The sequence below is a fragment of the Petromyzon marinus genome, chromosome 31 (genome assembly GCF_048934315.1).
Source record: "Petromyzon marinus isolate PM22_M1 ecotype Great Lakes invasive population chromosome 31, UKy_Petmar_22M1.pri1.0, whole genome shotgun sequence".
Lineage (NCBI taxonomy): Eukaryota > Metazoa > Chordata > Hyperoartia > Petromyzontiformes > Petromyzontidae > Petromyzon > Petromyzon marinus.
In genome coordinates this window covers 14,021,622-14,048,284 of record NC_133697.1, presented here as the reverse complement: position 1 = coordinate 14,048,284, position 26,663 = coordinate 14,021,622, and the positions used below count along the sequence as shown (strand labels likewise).

Genomic DNA, 26,663 nt, shown 5'->3' with positions numbered 1-26,663 from the left:
AGCTTGAACGCGTGCCCTGGCAAATTAAAAATGGGTTTTAGATGCGCAACAAGAGGTTATCCTGCCACTCAACCAGCCGAGTTCATTATTGGTAGCGGTTAGATAAGATTATTTTACTCGACTGGACCATCACACCTTTGCCCTGCCCTTTGGTCATCACCAGTGAGTGAAAACACTCATCGCACAGAGATGAGTTGAAATTGTCAGTGTCGGTTGTATTCGTTGAATAGGGCCCCAAAAGCCCGCTGTGGACACCTTAAGACAGCCGCGCTTCATTGCAAGGCCACTGGTGGCCTTTAGTGCGGCCCCCGATAATACAGAGAGTGACACCACCCATTGTCATCAGCTGCTGTCAAACCACCCGATGGTTTCAAATGCGTGGCGGCCCTCACGCTGATGTCTTATCGGCGAAAGTTCCCCCCCCCCCTTTGAAAATGAGTGAAGAACACTGCCTTAGGACTGGCTGATGAAGAGGTCCAGGCCTCCGAGGATGTCCTGGGAATCGCTGGTGCTTGCCCTGGCTGTACCCGAAGCTCATTGTTGTTGGTGCCAGGCCCGAGCTGCTTTATCCTGGGGCTGTGTTGCTCTCTCTTCTTTCCCATATTTCCTGGTTCTGACAGCCCCCCCAACTCCACCTCACACCCATAAATAACTTTTTTCCCACCGTACGTAGCCAACCGTGCTAATCGGAGGTGCAGGGGAAGGACAACAAACGAACATTAATGCAGCGCGGTACTTGATATCATTTGAGATTCAAAGCATCAAAATAATACACTTTAGAAGCCTACTTTATTTTTAATTGTCGTACTCCGTAACAAGTTTTTTCTCGATTATTACGAAAGACATGGGCTTCAAAATAAGCCATTTCATTTAACATTCAGCTCTCGAGTACAGCCAAGCCCTCGCTTTAAATCACGATACATGAAAACAAAACAGCATTTTATGCATCCACAGTTTAGAATCGTCTTGGAATGTAAATTAAAATAAAGACTATCAAACATGCCTTTGGAGATACTGCCACCCACACAACCCTAGCTCAACAAAACATTCTACAAAATCAAACTCTCTTTCAATGCCAACAACCGCAAAGCGACATGTTAAACATGTTTACATTTCAATGGTCCACAAACCGGTCCCTTCGCTTCAATAAGAAATGGACGTAATGGAGGAAAGTAAAACAATCCCACAACTTAAGAGTTAAAACGTCTATTTTCAAATGAAATACACGTGCATTTTCATCATCACCTAAGTTGGTCTCCACGAGTCTGGCAACGAAGCGGAAGACCGAAGACCCACAAATGGTGGGATACTGTTCGGGCAGACCTTGGAGGTCTGTGTTTTATTTGTTGTCCTTCCACGGCACCTCCGATTACGGCGCGAAAGAAGTTCAACATGCACGTCACGTGTCTGCTGATGCAGCAGCTACGGGGTCTGGTTGAGGGTAGAAAGCACTGGCGCGGTGCTGTGTATGTTGAACTCCTTTCGCACTGTACGTAGCCAACCGTGCTAATCGGAGGTGCAGTGGTGGCATCATTAACGGCTTTGGCCATGATGCTGATTTTTGACCTTGTATAGAGGAGTGTATTTTCAACATGAACTCTTAATGGAAAGTAGCAACATGGGCTTTCTAGTGGATTATGCCATTGGGCTTTCTAGTGGATTATGCCATTGATAATGTGGTGTTCCTGAAATCCTGGCTTATTATGTGGACTAAGGCCAACTCCTGTCAAAACTAAGAGGTATAAAGGTTCAGCATGAACTAGCTTTAAAGCCATCACATTCTGCGCAGTGCAAACCCCGAGAACCTTAAGAGTTAGTTCGATTACTCGGTAAACATCAGTCTGATATCACCATTCTCAAACGCATGAATGCCCCCTATAATGCTTCATACTCCGAGTACTGGACATTTGTGAAAAAAATAGCTTTATAACTCATCGGATTCCTCCAGTATATATAAATATTTAGTAGGACCGAGATCAATGCCACCAGATCTGGCCAACGCCCACCTGCCATCTCCTAAGAACTAGCGCTGCACGATCAGTATCGAACTAACCCCAATCGATATTTTTCACTTGATTTGTGGCTCTATTGCTCGTGACAGGGGAGGGGGGCTCTCAAGCCATGTCTCGAGAGCTCCCCCTCCAGTCGAAGTCCTTCCGCTAGCAGTGGCGCAAAGCAAGACATCGTAGGGCTGCACCTTTACAGCTTGTGTATAAATAGTTAATGAAAATGCAGCCAGATAAGGTATTTAATCCCCTTTATGTTAGTATAAAACTGTTCTTTTAACTCTTTCCACTGGAACAGTGACAGTATAAGTATACATCTACGAGCTGATTAATGAACCAATTTAAAATTAGGCATTGTATTTCACGCTAATTGCAATGTTTTTTGCATACATCTATGCATACAAAGTTGTGCACACAATATAACTCAACTTGTGTAATATTTTGTTTAAAACTTGTTGCTGAACATTAGCAACTACAATCACAAAGTACATGAAATATCTCATATCAACAGCAGTGGAGCAATATCTTGAAAACAATGCATTTTGATTGTACCGGTTATTCAGGATGCATTTAGTGAATGGATTATAATTATTATAAGACAACCTAAAACTAGTGTACAGTAATTAATATTCTGGCAGATACATCAATATCTGTAAGAAGATAATTAAAGTTTTACGTATTATTTGTAGTTGCCGACTTGCATGCAATAAGCTCTTGTGACTTTCTCATGCTATTAATTTTCCATTGCATCAACGGTAAAGGTGCAGCCCTGCAATTGCTTCCTCATGCCACTGCTGGCGGAAGGCCCTCCAATGGAAGGAGCTCTGGAGGGCCTCTCCAGAGGCTATTCTGCCAACATCCCCCATTGCGACATCACAGAATGCACGAAGTTTGAACTGCCTTGTCAGCAAATGTGCTCGGACTTTCAGCTGGACAATGTACAGAAATTCAGCAAGCCTCGCCAATTCTTGTCCAGGTAGTTTGAGGTTTTGGAATCCGTTAATGTAACCACAGACAGCCTTGAGGTCAAATTCATAAACATAGGGGTAGCAGGTGTGACAATTACCGTGATATCAGCTTTCATGACTTTGTATTTCACGTCAAATTTTTGCCTTTTCAAATAAAGATTACTTACAAGTTTTTTTAACTGCAATTCACTTAACAGTTTTCTAATCATTGAAATTTTACAATCTGTGTTCAATACACGCAAACCATCAAGTAACACAAACAATAATATAATAAAAATTAACTGGGCAAATGTTGACGGCATACAATTAGCACGCCATTTATCTCTCCGGAAAAAAAATGGTAAAGCGCCATTTAAACGGTTCAGTAGTTTCCCCACATCGCAGCAACCCAAATGAATGCATTGTTCTATAAATCATTCAAATGAGAAGTGATGTCAATGATTCGCATAAGATAGGACATGCTCTCGGGCCTCAAGATATCTCCCGACAGAGTACACTTTTTTCAGTAACATCGCCCTGAATTCACATCGGGTAGATCAAGATACAGAACCGAGGTACGCATTTTGCAAAGCAACGTGAACTCATTGAAGAGTTTGTCTATTTTAGGGTATCTTCTTATTTCTCGCAGTGGTGGCATGCAGGAGGCTTAGAAGACCGCTAGTGATCTAGAACGCTCAGATTTCCAGAGATAATTTTGTTTTCGAGGATGGAGCCAGACGGGATGGCGATCTTGTCTCCGTGGTTTGCGATGATGATCACCGTACCCTGCAGAAGTAGTCAGAATTTACATATATACACACACACACGTTTAATAATTGGTTGTTTCAGCACTAATATTAAATCATTTGTACATTTTGTAACCACAGCGCAAGGCTACCACGAAGATACTCTGTTTCACGGAGGAATAAAGTGTGCAGTAGTGTCACAGAGGGTGGCGATGTTGCTGTGTAGTTTTAACCAATTAGATAGGCTACCAGAACTGTTTACAGTTGTACGTATGTACGTTGTATGTACGTTGTATGTACGTTAAGCTTCTTTCGCGCCGCACGTAACCGACCGTGCCAAATCGGAGGTACGCTTGTTAAATTTGGACAAAAGCGGGCACACATGGCCAACTCTTTTTCGAAGAATGTCATGGCCCCTCCAATGTTCGCCGTGAAGCAGATGGTGTATATTTTTTGTTGGCTAATGCACCCGCGGTGTTCACCAAGGCTTCACGCTAGTCTCTACTACGTGGGCATACACCTACACGCAACAACACAAGCACGGATGACATTTTTTTTTTTACACATGACCTACGCATCTTTCACAAGAATAGAAGCCGTTTAGCCTTCAAGGTATTTTACAATTTCTCTGCTGACAGCCATTAAGACCATGACACATGAAGATAACAAAAAAAACTCTCACTGGTTAAAGTTTTGTAAGCGTATGGAAAAATACGATCATCGCTCCCCCTAGTGGGCAAGTGAAAGAGCAACTACAACATACGTCAAGATATTTTGTTTCAAACTTGTAGATCAAGCGCTGTTCCTCAAATACAGTTTTTTAACAAACTGCGTTTTCTTTGGTTAGACAAAACCCCATCACCCTACGCCACTGCTGTCACAGCTGCTCACGGTTAAATGCGTTGGCGATAATGACTGTCGTGGCCTTCAGGCTAAAAAAAAAAACTATTCTTATTTTTATATTCTTGGTTTGGTGAAATCACGTTGAAGGGAAACAATACAATAATATTATTAAATAATAAAATATCATTTTATTGTTTCCCTTCTACGGGACTTTACCGAAAGAACCAAGAATATGAATCACTGCAGTCACGAAAGCTTTAAATCAAAATTAATTCTTATTTTACCAGGTAAAGGCCACTGAGCTATGTAGCCGTTTTTTTTCAGAAGCGACCTGGCCACAAATGATAGTTCAATGAAGTGGCTTATCACGTGGAAATTTATAGCGGCCAAATACTCTAAGCGCGTGTTCATTCTAAACGTGGAGGGAAAAACTGGAGGACCCGGATACAAATCCACGCAACCAACGGGAGAGAGATAGGCAAACTCCAAATATACAGGTGTCAGGGAGGGGATCAAGCCCATGCTTCCTGCACACCAGGCGAGGTAGTTAACATCTTGCGACCGTGGCACCCGGAACAAACACCGCCGAGTAACTACCGACGTTGACCAGGAAGAAAGAAGTCACCGAGAGAAAGAGGGGTTACCTTGAGCACAACGTTCTTCCCGAAGGTCACGTTCCCAGATACGGTGAGGTGGTCGAGCTCCAGGATGTCGGGGATGCTGGCGAACCTCCTGAGGAAATCCTGCACCTGATGAGCGAATCCCAGAGACACGCAGTGACACCCCCCTTTCAACATAAAATATACGACCATGTAACGCCCTCCTCTCAAATGCTTCAAGAGTTCGCACCACAGTTTCCCTGATCACATATCATTAAACTTCACATCAGTTACTCATAGGGGATATTCTATTTATATACATTTGCACAATACACAATATATCCACGTGTACGATTTTTTTCCCCGAATTATGTCTAAAACACCCCCTCCCCACCTCCCCACCCCCACCGACCTTTGTGAACTCGTCCCCGAGCTTGACGAGCGGGACGGTGGGGAACTCGCGGCGCTCGCTGAGCCGCACGGCGCCCCCGCGCAGCGTGTATAGGTTGGACTGCACGAGCAGCAGGTCGGCAGTCTTCTTGACGGGCAGAAAGCGCGAGCGAGGCACGTTGATGCCCAGCGCGTTGTCGAAGCACTTCATCGCCGCGCCCACGGCACGCTCCAGCTGGATGACGCTCAGCCCGTTGCTCAGCATCTGCGGGGGCCGGCACCGTTTCCCGTGGGCAGGGAGGAAAGGAGGTACCGCTGAGTGCCGATGAATGTGCCAGTGCAGGGATTTCTCCCTCCCTAAGGTGGATTATTCCACCCCTTGCTGTGCTTATTTTTAGTTTACACGCAATGTAGACCCTTTCTGTAAGCATGTACGTTTGTTGAACTTTTTTCGCCACCGTACGTAGCAAACCATGCTAATAAGAGGTGCCCCAACCTCCCTACTGGTAGATGACGAGACCCATCAGCTGTGAATCATAGCTCCGTCCGAACAGCCGAGTGATACAAGAATGGTGCCCGGTTGTAATTGTCTCACGAGCTGCCAGATATGACCCACGAGGTTACTGTACAGCATCGGTTTTAATCTATTTCTGTGGAGCGTTGAGCATTAAACATTTCTCGTAAGTGCACACTCCTGTTTTTTTCCGGCTTTCTCCCCGACATGCTAAACATACACGAATTTAATTAACCAAACGTTCCAACGGAGGACTGTACCCGAAAAAAAAGTCTGTGCATGGCCAGGGATTAAATTTAAGGATCCGAAGCACTTCGATTATTCAGCGGCACGGCTGCACATGACTGGGCGACAGCACATTTGTCCCTCTTTCTCGCACAGATTCACAGTTAGAGCCCCGCGGGCAGCCTGGTTAATACTGCGGATGCATTAACCACAGATGTGCACACCGTGCGCTTCACAGCGGATGTTACAGATCCCGTGATATGATGATGATAATCATTTAAAAAAAGAGTAGGCCCATGTGTGCTGGCATCATGGTCCAAATTCGCCAAATTTGAAAAATGACCTGCAACACCTATCTCTCGTTGCCCCTTGCTGCAATACTACTGCAGCTCTTTCACAGATGTCGAGTAGGGGGGCGGATCTGTGAAACAGCGCCTTCGTGCTAGCCTTGCCGCTATTAGAATGGCACGGATACCAAGTAGACGTCGGTCGAGGCATTCCCCTGTTATCCGTTGGGATGCGCCGCATTACCCTCTGGTTGGCGATGACCTCCATATCGATGCGGCCGCTCTCCTGCAAGCGCTTGCACGCCTCCAGCGAGATCCACAGGTTGTTGGTGTTGAAGATCTTAAACTTGGAGACCGATCGGAATTCGTCGATGTTGGCCGAGGGCACCTGAGCGATCTCCAGCAGCCGGAGTTTGTCCTCGTAGTGAATGAGCGTCCCACCCTGAGCAAACGCACGCGTGCAAGGAAATAAGGAGTTGAGAAGTTTTAGCCTGGAAGGAATCCTCAGGGTCACACTACCGTACGTGCTTTAATGACAAAGCGTTTTCCCCCCCGAGTCTCCTTTCGTACGGTTGGCATTGATGACGGTCGCTTGTGTTGTGATCGAAACGTCGAAGTTTTATTTTATTTTTCTTAATTTGAACCTATCTACGTGACTTTACCGAAAGACCCAAAGAATATTGATCAGCAACGTTTCTCGGTCGAGGCCGAGGTCGAGCGAGCCAGTGGACGGCTTGAAGCGGCAGCGACATGCTGCCAGACAACGAGCGGAGCGCGCGGTGGTTGTTACTACGCGTTTCCGCGGTTTGAGAGTCGTTACCGCGGTCGCACTCCAGGCTGTTCTTAATTGTCAAGAGGAGGAGGCGAAGTCGTTCTCAAGACTGTCTGTTACGGCGGCGCCCCAGTCAAAACGAACATTTGAACTTTTTTTTTTTTAAACCAAAATATTTTTTCACTATTCACCATCTTTTTTTTTATTTTGCCAGGTAAGGCCTACTGTGCTGATATGTAGCGCTTTTTTTAGAAGCGACCTGGCCACAATGGTAGCTCAACGAAGAGGCTTACCATGTGTACATTTATAGCAGCCAATCCAAAAACACATGTTGCAGAAACCGGAAGACACAGAGAAAAATGCATGCAACCACGGGGAAAACATGCAAACTCCTAATAATCTTCACCGCGCATTCACCGATCCCTGGCTAAGTGCGGCCAAGGCAGGTGGTGCCGCCCCCCACCCCCCGCCCCACCAGCGTCTCACCCTCCGCCCCCTGCCCTCACCACCCCGTCTCGCTTCTCACCTCCATGTCGGCCCGCGTCTTGTCCGTCACCTCCATGACGAACTCGCAGCGCGATCGGCCGGCCAGCGGCTCGAGCAGATGGTGCAGGATGTGCAGATCCACGCTGGCGCCCAGGTTGTCCATGTTGGAGATGAACATGACCTCCTTGCCCTGCTGCAGGAAGCCGTCCAGCAGGCCCGAGCGGTGGAAGCTCTCGTAGAAGTCGCCGTGACCCGGCAGGTACCAGCCGTCGTGGCGCGCCTGCAGCTGCTCCTCGTCGCCGTCGGCCGACGCGGCCGGGAGCAGCGTCTCCTTGTGGACGCGCGGGTAGCTGAGTGTGGCACCGCGGGTAGCGCGCGGTGGCGGCAGAAAACAAGGTTTTATTGGCTAAAACAGAATTGTACGTTAACTCTGGATAGCCCAAGCAATAATAGGGTACTGCATATTATCAGATTAACATGATCCACTGTAAGTTTATTAACTGTGAATAACCCAACCAATAATAGCTGCTACTGCATATTCTTCGATTAACATGATGCATTGTAATTTATATGACCACAGTAACCGCCCCTCTGGTCCTGGCACCTGATAGGCTAACAGTGATGACATCACCTTTACTCCCCTCGATTTCAGACCGAAACAGGAATACTTCTTCAAAATTCTGGCTAATCGCCTGTTTTAATCGCCAGAGAAACGTCGTACTCGAATTGTAAATGTTGTGAGTTTCCTCTCCAACACACAACCGGTGTGCTGAAGTAGTAACTAATTGTCACCTTTTATTTACGTGACAAACCTTACTAATTGGCTGTGTCGGGTGGTGGCGTGTTTAACGACGCATTTATATTCACGCGATCTAACGCAAAAACCTCTAGACACCTATTGCAAAGCGTCAAGTCTGCATTAATCATATTCTGTTTAATGTTTAATATAATAATGCCTTTTGCCGATTCAGAGGTGGATGAAGGCTTCCCAAAACCGATTTTCTGGCCAGACCCCGCAGGTCAGTGCCGGTTGGTGAAGGCAAGGAGCATAGATGTCGATGCGAGTACAGTACAACAATTGATTTTTCCACACTGTGCTCTGCTGACCACAATCATCCAAACCTCATCCAGGCTCAATCTTGCAAAATCCGGCAAGACCGGGCACATTCCATGCAATTTGGAAAATGGGCGTTGGGTGAGGTGGGGTTCCTTAATTGCAGACACGAGTGGCACGTACGCCCGGCGCCGTGCGCGTTTCCTGAATGGCCTAAAGTGTTCCTCGCGCGGTAAATCGTGTGAAAGTGGGAGTGCTTTCAGTGCGAGCCAAATGCGGTCGCATTCGCAGCCGATGGTGCTGCTGTTCCCTAATGAGGCATTTAAAGATGCCTCCCTTCAAATTGGAAAGTGATGGTCATGGTCACGATACATTCTTTATCGTATACGCTGTATGAAACTTAGTTCAAGTGACCCCTGAAGCTTACTTGGGCTGCTACATTCACCACAATGTAAAAAACAAATTGATTCTTGGATAGAATTACGACCACCCCCAAGTTGTGATATATCTTTGAATTGAAATGGAGCCGACTTGTTACACACCTCGTCACAATTCAAATGTCGCTCAAAATAATTTAAAACCGTTTGTCAATCCACTGCTGGATGAAGGCCTCAACAACCAACGTTGGTTATGGGGGTCGTTCAACAACTATTTCTGGTCATTGCGAGTTGGCGAGGGAGGTGGGGGGGGCTCAGGACCAGTTGACTCGCCATCGGTTGCTAGCCGTGGACGAGAGTCGATCTCAGGTCGTCGAATTCGGATCAAGGCGCGCCAGCCACTTGTGCCACCACGCCATCCCTTACTCCCAATTACTCAAGTGTAATTCCATAATCGGGTTGACATTTTCAATAATTTCCACCGACAACGGCTCTGGTGTGCGACCAACGCTGTTGGTGGTATTGTCCCCCCGCGCACAATCTTATCCATACATCAATAACAATATGTGGTCCCTTACAAAGCCAGTATAGCTTTGCAAAGAGACGTAACGCAACTTAACGTCCAGCAGTGGACTGACCATGGCTGATGATACCGATGCTCGGAAGTTACGAGTAAATATTACAATTCTAGTTTACAATATGTGGAATAGAGGCGAGTTGCTTTGTGTACCATTCTTAAGTATGTAATCAGCACTGGTCTTGAAAACCTCACCGGCTCTGCATGAAAGTCTTTATCTTGACCCTCCGGTGGCTGTACTTCTGCAGGATTTTCAATATCTCTTCATTGGTCAGGAAGGAGTTCATGAGCACGAGCGGAATATCGCAGTCGTAGGCCTCGTTCAAATGCTGCTCAGGAGAAGAGAAGTTAGCGATGAAGCAGGGCATATCCTTTGTACTGCAAACTGCTCAATCGCAGGTTAAAGTATCCAACTTCCATACACTCTAGTTGAACTCGAACACTGGTTAAGAGCACATATCTAAAGGCTCCGCGTGAAGCTCCACGTTCTCCAGTGACCAATTCAATCTATTCCACATCGATCGCAATATCCATTTCCATCTGTTGCATGTTAATATTGCATTGCGCGTTTTCAGATGCGCTTCTGCAGCCATCTGGTATGCTGTTCCTTATGATATTAGGAAGCCACTAGAGATATGCACTTTAAAATCTAAATTGAAAACTAATTTCTTTCGAACCGATTTTAGTTTTTAGTTTCTTGTCCTTCCCCCGCACCTCCGATTAGCGCGGTTGGCTACGTACGGAGCGGAAGAAGTTCAACATACATAATATCAACATCCAAGTGACTATACCCAACATTAGCCGACTCCATCTACTCCGCATCAATAGCAAGTCTTTGTTGATCTCTGCAATAATAATAATAATTCAGGTTATGTATCTAGCAACGCCACACTTAAGCCTCCTTTTCAGGAGTGTCCTACATTGGCATGGCAACCGTGGTTTCAAACAACAACAACAATAATCACTGCCCCGGCATTCACCTCTATCTGCTCAATGGCCAGGTCGAGGAATGTGCTCTCGTCGCGGACGCCCAAGAGGCTGTGCGGGCCCTGGAAGCCCATGTGCGAGCCCGAAGCTCCGTTGAGCTTCACGACCACCAGACGGTTGAGCAGCGCTGCGACGTCAGAGGGCAGCGCTCGTGCCCGCAGATCCTCGTACGGCTCCACCTGCCGGCAAGCGGGGAACCGCATCAGTGTTTCGTTCTGAAGGGGGAACTTCGTCGACGTTTCGTTCTGAACGGGGAGCCGCATCAGCGTTTCGTTCTGAAGAGGGAACTGCGTCAGTGTTTCGTTCTCAAAGGGGAACCCACATCAGTGTTTCGTTCTGAAGGGGGAACCGTGTGAATGTTTCGTTCTGAAGGGGGAACTGCATCAGTGTTTCGTTCTCAAGGGGGAACTGCGTCAGTGTTTCGTTCTCAAGGGGAACTTCGTCGACGTTTCGTTCTGAAGGGGGAACTGCATCAGTGTTTCGTTCTCAAGGGGGAACTGCATCAGTGTTTTGTTCTGAAGGGGGAACTGCGTCAGTGTTTCGTTCTGAAGGGGGAACTTCGTCGACGTTTCGTTCTGAACGGGGAACCGCATCAGCGTTTCGTTCTGAAGAGGGAACTGCGTCAGTGTTTCGTTCTCAAAGGGGAACCCACATCAGTGTTTCGTTCTGAAGGGGGAACCGTGTGAATGTTTCGTTCTGAAGGGGGAACTGCATCAGTGTTTCGTTCTCAAGGGGGAACTGCGTCAGTGTTTCGTTCTCAAGGGGAACTTCGTCGACGTTTCGTTCTGAAGGGGGAACTGCATCAGTGTTTCGTTCTCAAGGGGGAACTGCATCAGTGTTTTGTTCTGAAGGGGGAACTGCGTCAGTGTTTCGTTCTCAAGGGGGAACTGCATCAGTGTTTTGTTCTGAAGGGGGAACCGCATCAGTGTTTCGTTCTCAAAGGGGAACCACATCAGTGTTTCGTTCTGAAGGGGGAACCGTGTGAATGTTTCGTTCTGAAGGGGGAACTGCATCAGTGTTTCGTTCTCAAGGGGGAACTGCGTCAGTGTTTCGTTCTCAAGGGGAACTTCGTCGACGTTTCGTTCTGAAGGGGGAACTGCATCAGTGTTTCGTTCTCAAGGGGGAACTGCATCAGTGTTTTGTTCTGAAGGGGGAACTGCGTCAGTGTTTCGTTCTGAAGGGGGAACCGCATCAGTGTTTCGTTCTCAAGGGGGAACTGCATCAGTGTTTTGTTCTGAAGGGGGAACTGCATCAGTGTTTCGTTCTGAAGGGGGAACTGCGTTAGCTTCTCTAGATTTGAAGCTTTCGTGAATGCAAGGATCCATACTCTTTGGTTCTATTCGGTAGTCACGTAGGTAAAAAATAAAACAAAAATCACGACGTTTCGGCCACAACACAAGTGGCCTTCTTCAGGTGAAAGGGACAGACCTGTTGGAGCTCTGTCGTCCCAACAGGTCTGTCCCTTTCACCTGAAGAAGGCCACTTGTGTTGTGGCCGAAACGTCGTGATTTTTGTTGTTTTATTTTTTACCTACGTGACTTTACCGAATAGAACCAAAGAACTGCGTTAGCGTTTTGTTTCGGTGGATTTTGGACGGGAACATGGAGAGGTTGCGCGATGCAAAAGATCCCGTGGCACTTTTTTTGCGAGCTGTTCCATGAAAGCTGTGGCGGAGCGATTAGCCCACTACGCTGCGAACCTGGTGTGACCCGAGTTTGATTTCTGGCCACAGCTCACGTCAGTGTCGAGTGATGCGAACTGGTCTTGGGCGCCCACTCCATCGCCAACCCTATTGACTGGCATGGTGAGGTATGGTCAAAGACTTCCCGACTGACCGATAAAGCTGCTCCCCACTGGCAATGTAATTATTTTCGTGGCTGAATTCGACATCAACGCACGACAACGTTTCGCTCAAACCGCTGTTGAGCTTCATCGTGACCTCGCCAAAAAACTAATTTGGATGCTATGTATGCATGTATGTTGAACTTCTTTCGCACTGTACATAGCCCACCGCGCTAATCGGAGGTGTTGGAGAAAAACTTGTATTTTGATAATGTTCATCTCGAAGACTTTCTCATAAGGAACTTCAGGATTTTGTTTTTATAATGTATTGCTATTGGTAGTTATAATTCATGTGCCATCTGCAAATCTGAGGTGGCGAATACTTTCATGTAGCGTCCTACAAAAAGACACGAGAACAGAATAAGGCCGAGCAATTATCAACTTGGCTTTAATCACGCTCAGAACCTCAAGATAACCTAATCGGATACGAGAGCTTAACCCCCTTAATAAGATTACTGCCCAGATGACAAGACGTTTTCTAACTAAGCCAATGGACTACGCAACCTTCCCAGCCTGAGCAAGCTGTCTGTACTCGGTAGAACACCACGCAGCTGAGCACATTTCTAACATTACAGCAGAGCCATTACATAATTGCATGCAAAACATGAAAACAAGATAAGGTCCAAAATACTAAAGTACAGTCAAATTGTGTTGACCCATTCAGAGGTCTCCGAGTCAGCAAAGCAATGACATTATTTTACCGCTGATATGACGCAAAAGTGCATATTCTGGGAGTGCATCCCGCCCACCTTGAATGTATCCAGAATCGTCAACGCTGCACCCAGCGAGAATGTATTCATTTACATGACGTATCCATCGCACTTCCTTAATTACAGCAGATTCTCTCTTGTGAGAAATTCTGTTTTCGAGTCTAACTATTAAACAATCAATATTACATTAAATATGTTAAAGAATTATATACATGTGGGTTGAGCAGTGACACAGTGGTCACCACAATGCACTGTGACCCTGGCTACACGAGTTTGATTCCGGGCCATGGCTACCATCAGGGCTGAGTGATGTCTGCACAGGTCCTGGGCCCCCTCTTCACCAACCTACATTGACCAGTTTGTTGAAATATGGTTAAAGAAACACCATAACAGAAACGCATGGGGAGGCCTGGGCTGAAAGTTTGACAAATTAATTCAATACATTTGTGAACAGAATAAGTTATGGCTTAACTGTTACACAATACTTTTGTTTTATTGCCTGTATTCATTCAATTGCACCCTGACCCCATCCATAAACCTCAGTGTGGCCAACAGAATTTTGATGAGAGGCGAAAATCTATTTTTAAGCCTCTACGTCTGTTAGAGGATGGGGCCCTTCCCTATCCTCTCACCGGCACTGTTTATTCAACTGCAGTGTCCTCAAAATACCGGGTTCATTCAGGGGTGCCCCATAGAGATATATATTCTTAACAAAACCTAACTCTTTCAACGTAGCCTATTTACAGATTGTAATATAGATTTGTATATGACTGTACATATAAAAAAGTAATATAAAAGGTGAAACAAACACCACTGAAACCATTGTATAATACAGGCCATTTCTGGAATTTACAGTCTCATGCGCCTATCATGTATGTATGGATGTTGAACTTATTTCGCAACGTACATAGCCAACCATGTGAATCGGAGGTGCGGGGGGAAGGAAAAACAAACTAAACACAAGAGGTAGTGTGCAGTACTACAATAGGCCTACCAGCTGCATTAAAAGCCTGCCCAGCACGGAGACACCGCTAACAAGTCAGCATTTCTTTGTTACGCTGTTCAATTTTTAAGCTTTGTAAGTGTAACTTTATTTCGCACTGTATGTAGTCAACTGTGCTGAATCGGACGTGGGAGTGTGATGTTCCATTTCAACTGCTTACATTTTTTTTAGGGCTGCGAAAAAGCCCCCATTACTTGCGGGACACAAAATAACCACACGCCTCACTGTCCACATTTGGCGATCACACAAAATACGACAAGTCCGGGCTGCGCCTGCTTGAGACGCGATTAAATTTGGACACTCCGCATATATATATACACATCCGAAATAAATTATATTGTGCTGGCTTCTGCTGCACATCGAATTTGACAGAAATCGAGCGGCCACAAGTGATTATCACATTTCCCATACATGACTCATTTAGTAACGGACCCTTACTTGGCGTAGGAACCAGGCTATCCCGCTGCGTGTTCATACATGTAGATATCCTTGTTAAAACTCGATGCACAGCTTTTAGTGATTACTTCTGCCCTATAAGAGCCACGGCAATTGTTACGAGAGTATGTTTAGCAGCTGTGCACACGAGAGAAGCAGGATTTGTTCTCTCTTGATAAACACACCATGACATTCTCAACACTGGATAATACGTTTCACACGCAGTAGGCTTTCACGACCAATATTATCCATGAGGTTTTTGAGTTAATAAATAATATTTTTCACATGAGCAAAATATGCCAACACACCAGTGTTCCATACTTGTAATGAATTGGCGTGTTTTGCTTACGTGACAAACCTTACTAATTGGCTGTGTCAGGTGGTGGCGGGTTTAACGGCATATTTATATTAAATCAAACCCCGAAAAACTATTATGGACTGGATAATATAAATGTACTATGTTAAAACATTAGTGGCGGGGGGGGGGGGGTACAGTGACTCGGGCACTTACGTCTGCTTTAAACAACGAGACTGATGGCTTGGGTTTTAATCCTGCACCCCAATTGCAAGCAGCAGATTGATGGTCTCAGATCCTGTCACAAATGGCTGGATACAAAAAAAAAGTCCTAGAAAACTTTACTTTGCATTCTGGTTTTTGTCTTCCAAATGCTCATTCGACAGTTGGGCACGGTGCACAGCATCCACCGCTCTATTATGGCAGTCACAAAAGTGAAAGGCAAAGGTGCAGCCCTGCAATTGCTTGCTCATGCCCATGACTGGGCGGGAAGGGCCTCCAATAGAGGGAGCTTTTGAGAGGCCCTCTCGAGGGAATTTTACCTCTTCAATGCTGGCCAAACGTCTCTTTTTCACAGGTGTCCAGTAGTAAACGTGGCACATCATATCACCGTGGCTTACCGCTCCTTCTGGAAGCTTCTGAATCTTCTCCCAGTCGAGGGAGGGGCGGTTCTCCAGGAACTTCTGAAAGACCATCTTAAAGTCCTCCATGTCACGCTGCATGGCCTAAAGATGCACAAGTTAATTTTCATCAAGTCCAGGTTTAAATATGAATTCACAAACATGTGACATTGCTTGTTAAAAATTGGATGAGATCATTGAATCCGAGGGTAAAAAACACAGTTATCTCTTAGGACAGTGCTTGCTGCAGAGAGCAGAGTAATATTACGTAAGCATTGCAGACAGTGAGCGAGTTCGGGCATGGCGATTTATGGAAATAGACAAGGGTAGACATTGTATAAGCTTGTAACTTTAATTCAGCCATTGAGTTTACCTGTGCATTCTCTCTACCCCCCCCCGCCTCTCTCTCTAATTAAGGCCTCGACACAGAGGCGTTGTTTGTCTGTGTGCCTATGTGTGTGTCTCTCTCTGTGTGTCTCTGTGTTATCTCTCTCTGCTTGTGTGTCTCTCTGTGTGTGTCTGTCGGCCAACACCAGTGACGATTATCTGAACCGGTCCCGGGCCTCCCCTAGGTCGACTCAGCCTCAAATGAGTACCTGGTGCGGTGTGTAAACATTGCCACTAGGGAGACAAAGGCGGTTGGGCGTGGTGCTGGCCACCCACCCCCTCGTGTACCGTTCCGGGCTTCATAGGTGCTCGCTAACAGCTCTTGCCCCTACAGTATGTTAAGGCTATATGGGGGATCTTTGTCTTTGTCCGTCTCCGTGTCTCCGTGTCTGTTTTGTTTCTCTCTCAAATTTAGCAATCTTTTGAAGAACGTAATCAACCAGTTAGGGTGTTGACTGTTATGTTAGCCGACTCTCTGTGTTGTACTGCATTATATTTCTAAGTTTAATAGGTTTGTTTTCTCTTTCATTTGTACCTGATGATGATCGCTTGTGTTGCAATCGAAACGTCGTATGCCATTATTTAATTTATTTTTCTTTCTACGCGACTTTACCGAAAGAACCAAAGAGTAATCTGAACGTGTACTGATGTTGTCATGAACTGGGTTCAAAATAGGAATGAGGTAAAAACAGGCGAAGCTTATGATGTTAGTTATAAACAATGTGTGAAAAGGACATGTGCTGCCTGTCAAAAAAGGGAACAGCAGTGGGTGTCACGACTGAAGCTTTGTGGTACAATTATTATTTGAAAATTTTTAAACAATGAGCAAATAAACGATAGTGAGAATCAGAGAATATTAAGCATTCATTAGCACTTTCTTATTCGGAATGCAATGAGGTATCAATTTATTTACTGTACTTACATCAATACAACACGTACAATTTGGAACGATATAGCATCTAAATGCGAGCACATCCCAAGACGTCATCTAGAATAAGTCAGCATTGGCTTTATTGGCATCTCTGAAAAGGGAGGTATATATACAGTATATATTCATGGTAAGGTGCAGTTGAAAATTCTACATCGAAAAAAAGATGGCAGCAGAAAGAGGAGAATAGGAAGCTCGGAGCCAAGGAGCCAGAGGGGGGGAAATTCCATTTGATGGATTTGGGGCAACATGTGACACACATCGCTCGCTCGAGAGCACGAGTGGGAAAGTGCTGCTCCCTCTACTGTGTGGGCCATAGGTAACTGGGAAGGGACCTCAGCGGTAGCTCTTTGACATCTGCTTTCGTAGACCAATCTCGAACACGGAAATTCTGATCAGATCCCTCGTCTCAGGACGTGATGCCGAGAGCACAATTTTGAAAAAACTTTGGGGAAGGTGGGGGTTGGGGTGGAATAAAAAAGTATACACATGGCTGAAGACAGCAGATGTTGTCTATAGACGCAGACGGAATGTGCGAGCTCACCTCTCTCTCCTGCGGCGCAGACACCTGCACGAGGGCACGCAGTTCGGTGTCCATGGCAGCCTCCAGGTCGCGCTGCCGCTCAACCCCCATCTCGTCTCCCATGGTGTCGAGCGCGGATCGGTGCGGAAACGGTAAACGCCGGGCAGCAGCTTTGAGACCTGGCAATGAAGGGGGGGGGGGGAAGCTATTCCTGTGTTACCGTTCAGGCCAGGCTGTTTGCTATTACGGGCAGCCCCTGACTGAAACCCATTCGGAAGTCCAACGGTTCCATGAGTCGGAACACAATAATGTACTGTATTTAAATGCACGAACGGTCAGTGCTACAAAAATGTCTTAAGGTTCAACAAAAGGGAAGCAATTTTTGAACTCATGAATAAGAAGACACTATACATTTGTTCGGTTGCTGAACCAAATAGTTCCGCGGGTCGGTTCGCAAGTGTGAGGTCACGTAAGTCAGGGACTGCCGGTAGGCCGCTTCCGAGGAGCTACATGGTGGCCAGAGTGCAGTGATCATTTTCTGGCCCTGTACTTTATATTCACCCACGGTGATGGTGCCCACTTTCGCCAACCTGTCGGCATGGTGAAGTATGCTCGAATAACCGTATGGTGTAGGGAGATCCTCATCCAGCATTGGGTTGACTACAGTGCCGGTGTAGGACAAGTACACTATTTGCTAACAGTTTAACATTTCTCAAATAACAAAAGTACTTTTTACGCAACAATGTATTCGTGCGATAATAAATTAAATATCTTTTGTCAATCCACTGATGGATGAAGACCTTCCCTACACCGTGTCGGTCAAGGAGGTTGTTTGACCATACTTTACCATGCCAATCGGTGGCAGTTGGTGAAGGATTAGGGCCCAGGACTGGTTCAGATTCCACTCGCCACTATTATTTAGCCACGATTGGGAACTGAACTCATGGAGCTGCGTTTGAGCGCAGTGCGCCAACCGCTGGGCTTACGCTCTACACTCAAAACGTAACAATGTACTCGACTTAAATTCACCCAACGCTCTTTTTAACAAAATGTACTTACCGTAATTGACTTTAGTAATCGAGTCTCAACAGAAATATAAATAACTGTCCATAATACAGGTTTTTTTGGGTTAACTGTATGATATGTTCACAGTGAGCTTGTATGCATAGTAGTGACAGACGAGAGAGAAGAGACATTTCGCATAAAAAAAGTAACCCAAAATGAGCAGTACGTACAAACATGCAAACATCACGGTACGAAGTACACACAAACCTCACACACTCACGGTACCGTTGGTAAGTGGCTCCATCATCATCCCGACACGACAAATGCTCGGCGCGATGACCGGCGCGATGACCGATGATGACTCCCAATTATTTCACACCAGCGTAAGAGCAGCACACGATGCACAATGTCCGGAAACAGGAATGCGGCACCTCGCTACGAAGGTGTACATTCGCTATGCTGCGTTGCGCAAGCTATTGCCACGTATTGCACACAAACCTTTTGGGGCGCATACCATTGCCCCCTGTGTGAGTGAGAATATGACCCAAAGCCAGTTTTCCCAGTCTACCCACTTCAAAACTGGGTAAATGCCTGCATACGTGCATACAAAAGTGCATCAAGGAACCAACTAGGATAAGACTGTAGGTAGGCAAACTGTTACATGGGCGACAAGTTAATTGTGGAAAAAAAATGTTAAACACTTTGTCCATCACGCAAGTGTTCACAAGATTCGCACCGAATAGCATCTTTCTCTGGATTTTTGGACATCGCCTTTTTCATAATTGCAGCCACACGGGTATAATAATGTAGCCCACCCCCCCTTTGGTAAACCCACTGCTGAATAATTGCCTCTCTCCAAGCTGTGGAAATCGCGAGGGTTTTCAGTTTTAACACGGACCCAATATTTACAACACAGTAGAGGTTAATTATCGTGAGGTTTTTTTGTTTGTTAACCATACTTCACCACGCTGGTCTGTGCGAGTGGGTCAAGTGTGTGTTATGCTGGACCGGTTCACATATCAATGGCAACTGATGGCAGCGGACTGATAGCAGCGCGGTGCGCTAACCAATGCGCCACCACTCTTCACAAGTACAGTATTTATGATGCTGTAGTGTGATTTTGCTGCAGGAATTAAGGCAGACTGCCAGCGTGCTTGGAACTAATGCAATTCATACCATGGGCTAACACTCAATCCCTGCACAGATTTAGCACGACACAAACTCGCCGTCACCTCCTAGCGGCACCACATTGCCCTACAGATAGGCGTCTCGTGCAGATTCTGCTCAGAATCAGAATCTTTATTGATTTATCCTGAAGAAATCCGATGAGCTGTGAAGCTCTTTTCCCCCCACCGATGCCCTGCGATCCACAAAAAAAGACGTGATCATATTTTTTAAAAAAATGTTACCACATGATATCCTAATTGTCCTATCGGCGTAAATGTCACCCGACGAATAATTAATTCGGATGTCTCGCAGAGCAGCCCAGCCCTTCGTGTGAGAGAACGGCCCGCGGAATCGGCTATGGTAGAGCTACCTCTGAGACCTGTTCACACAGTAGTGGGACACCACTTTCCCTCCCCGCTGTGCACGGCAGTAATAATGTTCGTCGGATGACTGTCAAACCCGATATTAATTCTCAACATTGGAATTCGTCAAAGGTGTGGATGTGGTGGATTGTTATTTCTGTCTGCGCGTACTTATTGGCGACTGGAGCACGAGACCCATCAGGCTCACTCAGTCGTACTTGAGAACCCAGTTTTAATCACACAATTCGAATCTTGGAAACATCTCAATGGTCACGAGCCTTTCACGCTGCATTGGCAAGGCGTCTTGAGGACATGTTCTGTTACAGAAGCGAAGTGAGGTGGCCTGGGGCGAATGAGGGTGGGCCAAATGATGCGAACGACGATGGTCAACATCTCGGAAGATATAGATATATAAAAATAAAGTACCGACCGGGTCAGGACCGACGCATGGCCTACACCGTGTGGGCTGGTCAGCAGAGGGCAATGTAACTATTGTTGTTGTTGGGACTTACAACTGTACTTCAATGCCTGCCCCCCACCACCCACCCACCCACACCACGTAAAACGCCCATTGACCGGCGTGGTGAAGTATGGTCAAATAACCCCCGGTCGTGGGGAGGTCTTCGTCCAGCAGTGGACTTGACCCAAGGCTGGACAGTGCTGGCGCAATGGTGCACTGTACACATCGTACACTGTCCTCACAAAGGCAAAGGCGCCCCGTGTAGCCTGTAACAGAGAGGCGCGGTGATGAGACGTGAAGGAGGCGGCCCGGGGGGCCTCCGGGAAGAGTTCAGATCCCCGACTCCTCGCCACTGATGTTCGCCGTGAACTCCCCTCTCGTCAGCTCAAGCGTCGCAGTGCGCTAACCGCTGCGCCACCGCTCCACACACCCCTTCAAACATTAATGAACGCGCGGTGCGTTTTTCGTTGAAACAACAAAGGACGTAAACGCGTCTACAACGTGGTGGTTGTGCAAAACAAAGTTCTAACCACCAAAGTGCAGCGAGTTGCGAGTAGTTACACGCGACTTGGCGGTGCGGGGCGATGTCAAATGTGCAGGGGGAGAGCTAAACGTGTCGGCCCTCGACTAGAATCCAACATAGTTCGGTTTATTTAGGCGTAGCCCTGTGTGAGCCATTCCGGCTCTTGAATCGGGTGCAACCGCAACAAACAAACAAAACAAAAACACGAACCAAGAAAAAAACATCTTAAACACAGAGCGAGAGCGCTGGGAAGCCGCGCAAGTTCCAAGTGGGTGGACGATGCCCACCCACTTGGTTACACTCCGGCACGCCTGGGGCCCTGCGGAGAGCTCACGACGACGATGATGATGACGACGATGATGATAGTGCGGCGTTAGTAGCCACAACAACAACAACTCCTTCACTAACAAACGCGGTAAGGCAAACCCAGCCGCCGAAGCCAATGTTCACAGAGAGAATGGCACCGGTCGAGTTTAACCGTGTGGCTGCTTTATAATAATTACTATAATTATTATAACTACAATGACACGGCTACGCGCTATGTAGGCGTGATGGCGAAAGAGGCCTTACCCAGAAGCAGACGAGGTGACGATCCGCACGATGGTGAATCTCTTACACAACCCCCCACCAGACGTCCTCCTCTCCCTCCTCTCCCGCTTCTGTTCGATCCACTGCCTGCTGCTGCTGCTGCTGCGAGGTTCTTCTTCGTCTTCCTGGTGAGCAGGGGCGGGACACGCGAAGTGGCCCCGGGGGGTTATTTATTTTTATTCTCCACCAACACCAACCACCAACACCAACCACAACCACCAACACCACCAATCACCAACACCACCACCAACCACCAACACCACCAACACCAACCACAATCACAACCACCAACACCACCAACCACCAACACCAACCACCAACACCAATCACAACCACCAACCACCAACACCAACCACCAACACCACCAACCACCACCACCCACCAACACCAACCACCAACACCAACCACAACCACCAACACCAACCACCAACCAACCACCAACACCACCACCAACCACCAACACCACCAACACCAACCACAACCACCACCAACCAACGCCACCAATCACCACCACCAACCACCAACGCTACCACCAACCACAACCACCAACACCAACCACCACCACCAACCACTACCAACACCACCAACCACCAACACCAACCACCAACACCACCAACTACATATGTATCAGCTCCTACATATGTATCAGCTACTACATATGTAGTAGCTACGGGTCCCGCATGTTTCAAGGGCCCCACGCTAAATGCTTTCAAGCTAACAATTCCGGTTCAGTGATTCTGCACTAGCTCTATTACTATAGTACTATACCGCCTTCAATTTTTATGAACGACTGTGTGTTTAAAGTTAGCGATTTGTCGTATTATCTGTACTGTATAGCAAATATAAAAATACAATTACTTTACTACACAAGTTAAAAATGTGTTATTTAATTTAGGGCCCCTTTATAACAGATGCTACAGGCCCCGCACTGAGCTTTATTCGAACTGGCTAAGTCACAGACTCACAGGCCGCCACCACCATCATCACATAAATCATCAGTCGTGGTATTTTTTTATATCTCCATATATAAAAAAGGCAAAGTTGTGAATGTGTGTGTCTGTTCAAAATGTTTAGCGTACTTCCCGACATGCAACAAACTGGAAATTTGCCATGTGGGTACTTTCCAGACTGTACACCATGCAAAATTTATAAAAATACACTTTCGGTTTTTTTTGGCCAGTGAGCTGTGACGTCAAATCTGTCACGTGACCCGCGCACGTGGAAGCGTAACACATTGTAGTGTAGCGGTTAGCGCGCCGCGCTACGAACCCGGCGACACGAGTTCGATTCCAGCTCACGGCCACCACCGGTGACGATTATTTCAACCGCTTCTGGGCCTCCCCTAGGTCGACTCAGCCTCAAACGAGTAACTGCTGTGGTGTGTGAACATCGCCACTGGGGAGACAAAGGCGGCCGCGCGTGGTGGATCCAAATCCCGGGTAGTACAGCTAGTTGATACATTAATCACCAGTCGTGGTATTTTTTTGTATTGATGACTCAGCACGGTTGGCTCCGTATGGTGTTCAAACAAGTTCCACATACACATGTTCACGAGTGTCATCATCCCATCGCAAATGCCCAGAAGCGGCGACGATGAACAGGCCCAATGTTTACACATAGTCACGTTAAGATGTTTTTCTTGTTTTTGTTTTTTTGTTTGTTGTGGTTGCACCCGATTCAAGAGCCGAATGGCTCACAGGGCTATACCAAAATAAACTGAACTGAACTGATGAAGCTTCGATTCGTGAATATTCTGCACAAGAGACTCATACCTGTAATGCATGTTTATTTTGCATTGTTGTTGGTGATGTTGAAATCCTGGTTTCGCATCCGGCTGGATTTCAGCCACAACAAAAAAATGTATGCACAGAAAAATGCACTAATACGCATTTTTGTTCACTTAATTTAAACAAAAATCCAGCTCTGATCATTTATAATGACATTCAATAAATTACAAGTGACATTTACCCACGCTACGTCCTAAGAATAATTGTTTATTCCCAAGATGGGTCCTGCATTGGGATTTTCAGTGGATGAAGTGTGGTATGTTGATGTAAACTGGAGAAAACACATTCCTGCGGAGGGGGCTGGTAGGAAATTTTGAAGTAATTATGAAGTAATAATGTACGGATATTTAAGCCAAACTTGTTAGGGTCGTGCGCAGAAGAAAGCAAAATGAAAAGTGAGCAGAATTATAAAACATCGCCAGAAAGCGCAGTGTACAAGAGGTCGCACCAGAAAGTGCAGTGTATAATCCCCTGCCTCCTGTGAATTAATCCCGGTTGGGCTTCCAGTCCATATAAGGGCACCACGGGGTGACCAGCCCTTCCCTACCCAGCCCCACCCCACCCAGCCCCACCCCTCCCACTCCCCACCCAGCCCCACCCAGCCCCTCTCTACCCTCCCCTCTTCACCCAGCCCCACCCCTCCCACGTGGACAGACATCCACAGACATACACAATTAATCCCCTGCCTCCTGTGAATTAATCCCGGTTGGGCTTCCAGTCCGCTACGTTTCCTACCATTATAACCCACACACATGTGTGTGAAGGGTAACACAGCACCACACATATCAATTCATTAATCCATTACTTCACTGCTATCTCCTGGTCACCTCTCAGCCCAACGCCTCAAATATATGCAACACTTTTTCAAAAGAGCCCTGATTCTGAATGATCAATTTCAGTTTAAGGAATATTTTGCACATTACATTAAACTCGGAGTAACCCCGATAATATTAAAGTACTGTACATTGTGGCCCAGATGTCTTGTGACCCCCATTTAATTATCTAAAACTCAATGTCTGAAACCAATGGGTGTCTTGTGTAATGTAAGCAATATAAAAAAAACGTCATAACTGTATTTAATCTCATCATGATTTTAAATATTAATATTGTACTTGTTAAGGGTCCAGTCAGTCTGCATGAGAACCAGCATTTTCTTTGCACAATACCACTTGAGCAAATATATTATTCATGAGCCCCTAGGCTCACTACAAGCCGTTCTTCAAAAGTATGTGAACCCGTATCAGCCATCTGAAATAAGTAAATCAATAATGTTCAATTAATTGGGGGGGGGGGGGGGGGTGTCGCAGGACATCTGGACCATCCTTTACTGTACAAGACGCACAGAGAGTTTCACGACTTCGCAGTCCAGCAGATTTCGTCTCGCGTGTTACCACCCCTCGCTGAGAAGCTGCACCACCTGGCGGTCGACGAGAGGACATTGAAGGACATTGAAGATGCTGAGTTGGCAACTATTTCAGGTGAGAGACCACCAAACCCCAAAACATTCACTCGATGAACCTTTCAAAGTACTGGAATCAAAATATGTCATTTTACTCACCTTATACAAGTTCTTTAATACACACCCGGAATTGCTTTTAAATGTCATTTTTACCAGAAAGTCGCTAGATTTGTCGCTCGTCGCTTTGACACAATTTGATCACGAGGGAAAGTAAAGTCACGAGATCCAGCGACAACATCACCAATTTGACAACACTGTTGTGAAGTTCAGGTGACATCACCTCCCAGAGGCCATTCTCTCACAATATACTGATGGCTAGGAGTGTTCCAACGATAAACAGTTTTGTCTCAATGTAAATGGCACAGTTGGAATATAATTGGGAGAAAAACACTTTCTGTGACAATGCCCTAAACCAATATTGTATTCAGAAACTTGGTGTGATCTTTGATCTGGGTGGTTTGTCTTTGTTGACTCAATACCGCACGTCAGGGCACTGAGCCATTATCGCTGTTGCAATCCACCATTTGAAGACTAGGCTGCTCGTTTCTGCGAGTCAGGAATCTGATAATGCCTCTGTCAGAGCACTGTGTTCAGCACTTTAAGGATAATGGAATTGAGCGCTGATGTGCAGAAGGGCAAATGACTAAAACATCAGCCTACAGCAGAAATCTGTGTTGATATAGGAGGACTATTTGACGTATCCTATAATCCGCGACGCACCGTGGAGGTTACATTTAAGATCCTTGAAAAATATTTTACGCCGATGCAGCATGCCGCGGATTATGGGGGAATTAGCTACGAGATTAGATTAATCCAGAAAAAAAATTGTTGATTATAGAAAAAGCACGTGATGCGTGACTAAATTAATCTACGATAAATGTGGATTACAAGATTACGATTTTTTTCTAAGACGCAAATGACGCACATCTGCCATATGTTTATATTTTGATGGATTTTTGGTTGACGTTTTTTTAATCGATATCTAAGTTTAAAAAAAAAATGGAAAGAAAAAATATTCCTTGAAGCAAATGACCGAAAAAAAATAGCAAGGAAATCTTTACCAACCCATTTCCCTGCAGCTTTGCCCCTGTAAGCTCCCTGTTTGCCTCGCTCACATCTACGGACGGCGGTTTGAGGTGCGCGAAGCGGTTTCACTCCACCGCGCTGTGCGCGGATTACGGGAGCAGTCGCGAACTGCCAATAATTTGCGAATTAGAGGGGTCCACGGATTATTGGATCACAAATATTTTGTGTTGCTATTGCATTAAAGTAGGCTGTTTATAAAATATGTATAAAGCGGTGTCAGTAATAGATTTTTGTGACTGAGCACCATTGCCACTGAAGTCCTGCAACTTTTTTTAAAATGTAACGTGATAAAATAATGTGCAACTTGCATTGCAAAATTATAATAACGTATACAAATGAACAATGACTCTCTGCTTATCTCCTGTTTACAACCTTAAGCCAGTCATGAAAATTCTGAATTATGGCGAGGGCGACCCTATGCACAGGACAACCACTGTTGACTTTCATTCAAATTGTTAGTCATTTTAACCCACAACCAATATTTGAATTCAAAGCCTTCTCATGGTTACTCATTCAACTGCTGAGTCGCCTGGCTGGTTAGTAAGACGAGCTATGCAACCACTGGCAGTGGGGTGTTGATAAACTGATTCTACCTCCTGCCTGTATCATAGTTGCACTCATTAACTTATGTAGCTGCTGGCAATATGGAAAATGTAACCATTTTACCACATGG

At 46.1% G+C, this 26,663-nt stretch overlaps 1 protein-coding gene across 2 annotated transcripts; it reads right to left on the bottom strand.

Annotated features, from left to right (window-relative positions):
• Window positions 1-772: 772 nt before the first annotated feature.
• Window positions 773-21,853, bottom strand: LOC116947883 (UTP--glucose-1-phosphate uridylyltransferase-like). Of its 2 annotated transcripts, none has more exons than XM_032964135.2 (10): window positions 21,641-21,853; window positions 17,575-17,732; window positions 15,716-15,820; window positions 10,804-10,989; window positions 10,019-10,152; window positions 7,856-8,165; window positions 6,802-6,999; window positions 5,554-5,796; window positions 5,187-5,291; window positions 773-3,739 (listed from the first exon to the last, which is right to left on the bottom strand). In XM_032964135.2, the coding sequence occupies exons 2-10, from the start codon at window positions 17,674-17,676 to the stop codon at window positions 3,632-3,634; spliced, it is 1,491 nt and encodes a 496-aa protein (XP_032820026.1). In that variant the 5' UTR covers window positions 17,677-17,732; window positions 21,641-21,853; the 3' UTR covers window positions 773-3,631. The 2 variants fall into 2 exon arrangements, with proteins under 2 accessions (XP_032820026.1, XP_032820025.1); XM_032964134.2 differs by lacking the exon at window positions 21,641-21,853 and adding an exon at window positions 18,844-19,351.
• Between the last annotated feature and the right edge of the window lie 4,810 nt (window positions 21,854-26,663).